The 9,411-nt window shown below is 41.6% G+C and overlaps 1 protein-coding gene across 1 annotated transcript; it reads left to right on the top strand.

Annotated features, from left to right (window-relative positions):
* Positions 1-2,605: 2,605 nt before the first annotated feature.
* cxxc1b (CXXC finger protein 1b) lies at positions 2,606-9,360 on the top strand. The gene is made up of 14 exons (XM_083667891.1): positions 2,606-2,733; positions 3,257-3,369; positions 3,459-3,559; positions 3,709-3,836; positions 4,003-4,158; positions 4,309-4,458; positions 4,595-4,702; positions 4,894-5,072; positions 5,338-5,545; positions 5,668-5,778; positions 7,601-7,650; positions 7,758-7,854; positions 8,001-8,153; positions 8,926-9,360. Exons 1-14 carry the CDS (start codon positions 2,731-2,733, stop codon positions 9,070-9,072), a joined length of 1,704 nt encoding a protein of 567 aa, XP_083524017.1. The 5' UTR covers positions 2,606-2,730; the 3' UTR covers positions 9,073-9,360.
* Positions 9,361-9,411: the final 51 nt, after the last annotated feature.

Below are 9,411 nucleotides of genomic sequence, written 5' to 3'. Positions count from 1 at the left end.
AGACAGTCACATCCTGTTCCCCCACACAGGCAGCAGTGGCCATCCAGACACCTATAGCACCAACAGTGGTGGGTCATATCCAGTAGTGACTCCAGGGAGACAGGCTCACAGCAGCACACTGTGGAGCAGAGGGAGGAGCACAGGGACGAGGCACAGCCAGAGCAGCCATTCCCTGTGGCCAGTAAACAGTTCCACGGCTGGCAGAATAGGCACGCCAAGATGATGGAGGCACACAGGTCTGTTAGGTAGAAAAGAGAGGAGTGCCAAACAGATCCACAGAGGACAACCAAGACAGAATGTCGTTTTAGACAGAAGGTTTGTGTGATTTACCAGTTCACTAGAATTATAATATCTAAATCAAGAGGCAGTTTTAGTTTTCAGTCCAGTGAGCATCTGAGGGACTGTTAAGTAGCACTTACCTCATCCCCAGGCGGAGGTTTCTGGGAACAAGATTACATGTGACAGGCATATTACACATGACCACATTAAAAGTTGGCTCTCACCATCTCCATCTACTTGCTCGATCTGGGTGCTAGAAGTTGTGTGGCCGTGTTGACACTTGCTGATTGAAGTGGATGGCTGGCTAATTTGGTACCGTGGGAGATGCCCTTTTGATGTGGGGGACTTTATGGGAAGGGACTGTGGCTGCTCTTTTTCCACAGACCATGGATTGCAGATAGATAATGTCCCATTTATCTCACTCCTTTGCAAGGTCATAAGGTTATTCTGATGATGAAATTCAAACTTCTCGTCAATAGGAGTTCCTGAATTAGACAAACCTGATGGTACATGAGATTAAGAAATATGCTCTTTAATTTCACACTGATGTCTAAGTGGTGCATCATACAGTTTGGTTTTTTTAACAAACACATTTTGGGACTGATAATACATGAGCTACTTTTCCTTTACTACTAACTCCTTTAGCTAGTGCATTGAACTATTGCTCATTCCTCTTGCTTTCTAATAAAGATGGCTCTATATTCATAGAAATTGAGAAGTGTTACCTAATGTCACATTTGGTAATGCATGATGTATTATCAGGCAAGAGCTCTTGTTTGCAGAGACATCAGTGAAAGATAATTCATTGTCCTCTTTGGGCATCCTGTCCAACAAAGTGGTATCCCCTGTTAAAGCTTTGATTGAGAGAAGAAACCACCAATTATAATACATGATCTCGGCTCCCTGAGGGGAGGGAACAAGACATAAAACATAGGTCAGTAATTAAATTCACAGCATTAGACAGGTCTTGCAGAAGATGATCTACTACATGAATAAATACATTATTTTTGTTTTCAAGCCCACATTCTCCAGGAATAAAAGGCCATAGTGTTGTTCAACATTTTGCCTACGTGTTTGGTCCACCGCGGATCCATCTGGTGCATTTTGTGAGCTCAGGTCATCTTTGAGTGAGTTAGACCTGTCTTGATCCATATCAACACATTTTAGTTTCAAATCCATGACATCAATTTACTGGAGTCATCATCCTCTTGAGTCACTTAATCAATTGAAAAATGTGACCTGTGGAGAGTAAAATAAAACAATAATATGATATTTTTCAAATACATTACAAGGTTAATGAGTGTGGGAGAAAGATATGTTTTCATTTTACGTTAAATTTAATTGTCAGAGATATTTGAAGATGAAATACGTTGGCTCATACACACTTGCTGGGCAGATCTAGCATACAAATATACAGTAGTAGCAGGCAGCAGTTTCAAATACATTTACATGAGCAGTGAGACCTGGTAGAAAATGCAGAGATGTTACATCAAATAGCATGACTGTTAATCTATTATCAATCTCCATTTTGGAAACACATTTAAAATCTGGACACAAGTCGGGATGAGAATTTGAATTCGGACATCTCCATGAATTTGAGACTGCGCCTTATAAGGACATCAATGGGATTTTTTCGGTCCTGTCATGAGAAACTGCTTGTAAAAGCTATTAAAAGTATATATAATATATATAAGTATATATAATAACTCTATGACCGCCACTGATTGTTATTTTTTTAAAGTTAGGAATACTTGCAGCACTTTAATGCTTCATAGATTGCTTAATAATAGAATGCACATTTCATTCAGCAACAATCCATTAGTGTGGCATTGTATCTCTACAGAAATGAATTAATTTGTTCTCTGTAAACACATATTTCTTTCATTTGTTTTGATACAGCTCGGCCATCTTATCGAGACTCATTTGCATGCCATAAAAAACAGGATAATTTGTCAATGAAATGTACTTACTTTAGATGCTTTGCCAGTAATGTAGGAGAATTCTTCAAATATCCTGCAAATATCCCGACTGTGTGTGTGTGTGTGTGTGTGTGTGTGTGTGTGTGTGTGTGTGTGTGTGTGTGTGTGTGTGTGTGTGTGTGTGTGTGTGTGTGTGTGTGTGTGTGTGTGTGTGTGTGTGTGTGTGTGTGTGTGTGTGTGTGAGAGAGAGCGAGCGAGAGAGTCATTTTTTTTGTGGATCATCTGTTAAATAATACACCGAGAAATCACGTTTCTATATTAAATGCAACTCGTAAAGAACCCACATTGCATTTTGAATACATCCCAGACAGACAATAGATGTTGATTGGTCAGCTATTTACCGAGTTCAATCGAGTCGAACCGAGTGCCCCCGATTTATGTCAATGTTATTTCGACTCAGGCCTAGTAACCCAGCTAGTTGCAGTTGTTTACATTTGTTGAAGTTTGATCGAGGATTACAACGAGATCACAAATGGTAATGCTTTATTTACAGACGGTTACTTATCCAGCTTTGTTTGTGTCTTGTAGCTTGCTAGTAACAATTGGATATTTGTAAGTTAACAACATTAGCTCTCCCTCGTCAGTCAGATAGCTAACGAGTAGCGTCAGCTCTTTGCTTGCTAACCACAGATACATTTAGTAGGTGAAATTCCTAAATTAGCTAATACCCTCACAATGTAACGTTAGTTTTCTATCTGTTACATTAATTGTGCGTAAACGTTAGCTTGCTGGCTAACTTAACTTAGCTTGCTGGCTAACTTAACTTAGCCAATCGAGTGCTGTAAAGTTGCTATAGCTAGCTAGTAGTTGTTGGAATGTTGAGCCGGAAATTGTTTGTATATAAACAACGATTCTGTAATTTGTTGTCACTGTCATTTGAAACCTCGTCCATCAACGTTTGAGTATGATATGGATGGTTGCGTATGTATGTTATCAAAGTGCTTTGCAAGCTTGCTACCTATGTATCTGACTTAGCTATCTATTTTGATCTTCCACAGGACAGTGAGGTGTCTGACTTCGACCCTGTACCGGGGCTTGACAGCAGCATGGAGGGGGAAAACGCACCATTGTACTGCATTTGCCGAAAACCGGACATCAACTGCTTCATGATGTGAGTTTGCTAGCCAAGTCATAACATGTGATTATCAACATTTTGATTAAGGTGTCATAAGGCTCACAACATATCTGTATTTTGCTCAGTGGCTGTGACAACTGCAACGAGTGGTTCCATGGTCACTGCATCAATGTCACGGAGAAGATGGCTAAGGCAATCAGGGAGTGGTACTGCTTGAAATGCCGAGGTGAGGGTCGAATGGCTTTGTTTTCCTAACCCTAGCTGTGATCCTCACCATTAGAATATGATAGCATCTTTTTGTGAATGCAGTGTGATTTTCTACTTTCATGGTGAACACTTGTCACATCCCTGAGACTTGTTATTGCCGTTGTTTAGACAAGAACTCCTCATTGGAGATAAAGTACCGTCCTAAGAAGAGCCGTGAAAAGGAAGTTGAGCCTGAAAGAGTAGAAAAACAGTGCAGCACCCCAGATTACAAGACCGAAAGGCGCCGTGGATCAAAGGTTTGTTTTCCATCTTAACATTCCATCTAAAATCTTTACAGTTGTGAGGTCTTATTTTTGGGAGGCATTATGGGCATGTCTGTGGTCTTTCTCTCCAATTGTTTTCTCTCTTTGAACTACAACTGCATTGGCAGTGATATCTTTGTCTCTTTTTCCTTTGATTCAGGTCAAGCGCTCTATTCGCATGTGTGGGGAGTGTGAGCCTTGCAGGAGGACTGTGGACTGTACTCAATGTGACTTTTGCAAGGATATGAAAAAATTTGGGGGTCCCAACAAAATAAGACAGAAGTGCAGATTTAGGCAGTGTGAGGTCCGAGCCAGGGTGAGTTTGCTCATGACCACCTTTCATATCTCACTTGACTGAAGAAATTCAGAGGTGTTGGGACTATTCCATGTTCTCAAGTGTGTTGCAACAAAGACCTAGTGTATACTTGCAAAATATGACATTTTGTCCCCTTTTTCCTTTGTTCAGAAAATGCTACGTGTGAAGGATGAGGAGAATTCCTTGCGTGAAAGGCGGGAGAATTCACACCACAGGCGAAGGCGATATTCAGATGACTACGATAGCGAGGCAGAACTCTACCAGCAGTACAAGGCAGCAGGATATGATGACAGCAACATGGTATTTGAGTAGGGAAAAAAACGATTTGACACCCATTTCTGAAACGCACTGTCAACCCACTGCATTTATTCATGAGACTGTTCAAGTATTTCAAATGTATCCACCTGTCTCATTCTGTCTGTCTCTCTGCACCCAGCCATGGCTCAGTGATGAGGACGATGGGCCCCCCTTCAGTCCTGTCATGCGGAAGAAAGCTGTGAAGGTGAAGCATGTGAAGAGACGGGAAAAGAAGTTTGATAAGAAAGTAAGTCAACCTTTTCATTCTCACATATTACACTTTCAGTCTACATCATGTTTGGAAACCATCAGGTCTTATTTTTGGGAGGCATTATGGGCATACTATTATTCCAACAATACGTATATAATTGCAATTAAATTGATTCCAAATGGTAACATGTCTGAAATGGGATCTCTTGTTTTGTGTCTGCCCGTCAGAAAGAGTCACGGCGGCACAAACAGAAGCAGAAACACAAGGACAAAGTCAGACACAGTGATCGAGGTGATGCACGGGATACTGGAGGCCTGCAACAGTGCCTCGGGCCCAGCTGTGTGGAGGCAGCACGACCCAACTCAAAATACTGCTCTGAGGACTGTGGCATGAAGCTGGCTGCCAAGTAAGATTAAGATGCGAGAACATGGTATTAAATGTCCAAGAAAGACAAAACATCATTAATCTTAACTATGACTTCAGTTTTTAGCTGTTTTAGTGGCAATGTACAATTTACTTGATTTCAATTATTAGAATTTCTTCGTCGTTGGCTGCTTTCATTAACTTGGCTATCTGAGGATATGTCTATAACATAAGACAACAATTTGTACAATTTGGCTCTACGAAATACTGATTATCATCTTGATTGCTTGATCTGTCTGTCTGTCAAGCCGGATCTATGAGATCCTCCCTCAGCGTATCCAGCAGTGGCAGCAGAGTCCCTGCATCGCTGAGGAGCAGGGCAAGAAGCAGCTGGAGCGTATCCGGCGGGATCAGCAGAATGCCCGTCTGCGCCTCACAGACATGGAGAGACGCTTCCATGAGCTGGAGGGCATCATCGCCAAGGCCAAGCAGCAGATGGTCCAGCAGGATGAGGAGGTGAGGCACAAACTATGGGATTATTATTTTATTTTATTTTATTTTATTTTACATTTTTAATTTAATTTTTATTTTTAATGCTAAGACTTTGTCTTGACTCTTTTTCCTTTCTTCTGTCACAGGTGAATGAAGGGGATAATGAGGACACAGACCTGCAGATTTTTTGTGTGTCCTGCAGTCACCCCATCAACCCAAAGGTGGCACTGAGACATATGGAGAGATGTTATGCTAAGGTAAATTTGTAGATGCTGAAAGATACTTTGTCTTCCCCAGCTTATTGAAGTTTCCCTGGAACATCAGCAATGCTTCTGAAGTTTGAATAGCAACTCCTAAGCCTCAGCTATATAGGTTTGTAGCCTGTAGCTGTTTCTGTAATGCAGTCAAGGCAAGAGACTTCCTGTTTCGCTTCTCTGATTTTGGCTATGACAGTTTGTGTATGGTTTATACCCAGACCTCTCTTTCTTTAGATATGTTTGCTTGCTGTAAATTAAGATTAAGAATTATAATTGAGAAAACTGTTCCTTTAAATGCAGGTTAAATTCTTTAATGATGGCTTAAAGCATTGCAGCGTTACAGGCAGAGTGATTATATTGTAAAATGGTAGTATTAAAAAACGATCAGTCTGTCCCTACTCTGCCTGTGAAATTTAGAGAAGTCCCAGTTTCACTCCGTCGAGCATAGCCGGTTCCTCTATCCGCCATGGCCGTTGTTGTACAAAGAAAGGTCCGCCAAGGTCCTCCGTTGTGCTTGAGTGGCGAGGCCGTCAGTCAGAATTCAATCAGAGTGTGAGCTCCGGACAAGGAGAATCTGCTCGGGTGCTAGAGTATGGAAGCTCCAGTTTCCACTCCGGGGTAGTCCTCAACACACTCAGTCCTGCTCCGGTCCTTCAGGTGTTACGCTCCGCAGCGGGGAATGACCGTTGTACTGCTCCGGGGAGCTCTTTTTATATTCTCGCTTCTCGTTACCCCCACCCTCTCTTATTCGTCTAACACCAGAGTGCAGGTGCTTTGTGTGTTTGTCCCTAAATATTTGTTACACATAGTGTGTGTTTTATTCATGTTTTTAGGGAAGTTCTTTTTAGGAAGTGTCTCTGTCCCTCAACTCTCAGGGTCACAAGACATATAATCATACATAACCTTTATACTCACTTAGTCAGGCATAGAATTCGATCTAGCAACTAGTACATCACCCTGAGTTCGCACCCATGCTTAATCATGGGCATAAGGGCACCTGTTGTTATGTCTACTAGACATACTTATCACACTCATGCTTAACCATGGACTCAAGGATACTTTTTGTTACGTCTGCTAAACCCTTCTTCTCACGCTCCTGCTTGATCATAGATACAAGGGCACTTTTTGTTGTGGACCTCCGCAACCTGACCCACTTCATCCCGCAGGTCTTACACTATTAACCCTTCTTATGCCGTGATAACTATGTATCATCAAAATTAACATTAGTACATATGGTAGCATACTTCAGTAATCATCCCTGAGTAAGATTACACAATCAAACAGTTCTATATTTCTATATTCTTAGTACCTTCCGTGTTAGTAAGCTGTCATCACAATGAGGCCCAAGCAGATATGTTGACCCAGGGTCATACACTTGCATTCTAATTCCTCTTATTTAGTTATTCAGTTACACATATTCGAACCAACTTATCATTTATAAGCAGTAATGCAGTTTACACCTATTTTAATCAACTTATCATTCATAAGCAGTTATGCAGTTGCACCTTATTTGAAGGATAGATCAAAGATGTGTTTCAGGAACATCCGCAGCCGCGGTGTCCCTCGTCAGGTTGGGCCGCCAGCTGCTAAGCTTTTTCTCTTTCTCGCCGTGTCGTGGTGATTCACCAAGGTTGGTCTCAAACCTCGGGCCAATCCTGCTGTGCTTAACTGGGTAACGTTGGGAATGGTGTTAAGGCCGGGGAAAGGCCATACTAGACTCGCCCTCGGCGACAAGTTCCATGTTCTCCCCCCAAATTATTCTCCTAATGTACTCATTATAAGCTGATAACTTTGTCCTTCTCTCTCTTATTTTCTTTTACAGTATGAGAGCCAGACATCTTTCGGTTCCATGTACCCCACAAGGATCGAAGGGTAAGAGATCTCTTCTCTGTATTGACTGAACTGGATGACTTTTGCCCTCTTATTGTTGTTTCATTATGGTCTTACCAAGGTGTTCTGTTTCCTTTTTGTGTTCTCAGAGCGACAAGACTCTTTTGTGATGTGTACAATCCGCAGAGCAAGACCTACTGCAAGAGACTTCAAGTCTTGTGCCCAGAGCATTCCAGGGACCCAAAGGTTAGGGATGATTTAAAAAGTCAAAATATAGTACTTTGTTGCAGTCTGTCATGATGCACACAAAAATAAAATATGTGCATCTTTTTATCTCCTTGGAGTTTAAGATATATTGACTTGTGTTTCTTGTTCTTCTGATTCGTGTCTAGGTTACAGGGGATGAGGTGTGTGGCTGTCCTCTGGTCCGTAATGTGTTTGAGCCGACAGGAGAGTACTGCAGGGTTTCTAAGCGCAAGTGTAACAAGCACTACAACTGGGAGAAGCTCAGAAGAGCTGAAGTGGACCTGGAGCGTGTCAGAGTGGTCAGTAGAATGCAACAGATCAGTCTCTTATTTGGGCCACTTAAAGGAACATTTCACAGATTGTCACGACGACTCAACAGCTATAAGTGGTCTTTGTTGTCTTAATAGCCAGGAAATATAAAACAATGTGTGCAAACAAGCAAGAAAATAGCCTTAATCTTACTCGGACCAAGTGTAATATGTCAGAATTATGAAATCCTACAACGCCCATAGTGCTTTGCGGCTCCCAGCCAGCCACAGATGGGGGGTCTAAGCTAAGATGCACATTAGTAAACACAAGTGATAGATGCTACCGCGGTGCTTATGGATGTAAACAAACCAGGCAGTAGCTACTTCGGGAACTGTAAGCTCACTCCTCCCTAAAGCTCTTTGTAGTTTTCAGAACCATGTGATTCCCACCAAATATGTCACTCAGGGTAAAATCAAACTAGCGATACCTATTTTTTGATTGACAACGCACGTGGAAGCTGTTTTCACATGCCCACACGTTTGTAATGATCTGGACAACGATTTTGAGGTAAAAATCTGTGAAGTGTCCCTTTAACCAGGGTTCACATCAATTACATTGGAATTTGTGTTTATTCAGGAAGCACCAAAGTCCTGTTCTTTACTTATTTGACTTAAATAAATGTAATTGATCATGGATCAGAGAGTTCAATCTAATTAATTTGTATGTATTGTACTATGCTCCTGTGAACAAGGACTTGGGTACAGGACAAGTGTGCCATTTTTTTCACTCCCTGCTTTTCTCCTGCAATGTCTTTCTGGACAGTGGTACAAGCTGGATGAGCTCTTTGAACAGGAGCGCAATGTCAGGACTGCTATGACCAACAGGGCTGGTCTGCTCGCTCTCATGCTGCATCAAACCATCCAACATGATCCCCTCACGACTGACCTCCGAAGCAACAAGGACAGATAGCCAGCTGCACCTGCATCTACTGAGGGACTTTTTCCCGCATTTATGTCAAGAGATTTATAACAGGATATAGAATAGAATATATTTCCTTTTCATTATTTTCTATAGAACAGACTTTGGATATTGGTTTTGAGGATTTTTAAGACCGTTGTGGTGAACTGAAATGTGTGTGTGAATGTTAAATGGATATATATTTTTCTTTGTGTCCAGTATGACAACAACTATTGCTGTACTGTTTCTCTGCTGTTCTTCATCATGATTGCCCAAAATAAATGACACTTGTACACAACACAGGACTTTGAGTGCCTTGTATTTATTTGAATGATAATTATAAGTATACCC

Source organism: Argentina silus (genome assembly GCF_951799395.1).
Source record: "Argentina silus genome assembly, chromosome: 4".
NCBI classification, from domain to species: Eukaryota; Metazoa; Chordata; class Actinopteri; order Argentiniformes; family Argentinidae; genus Argentina; species Argentina silus.
Note: the sequence above shows the minus strand (reverse complement) of the source record. Positions and strands in the feature narration are given on the sequence as shown.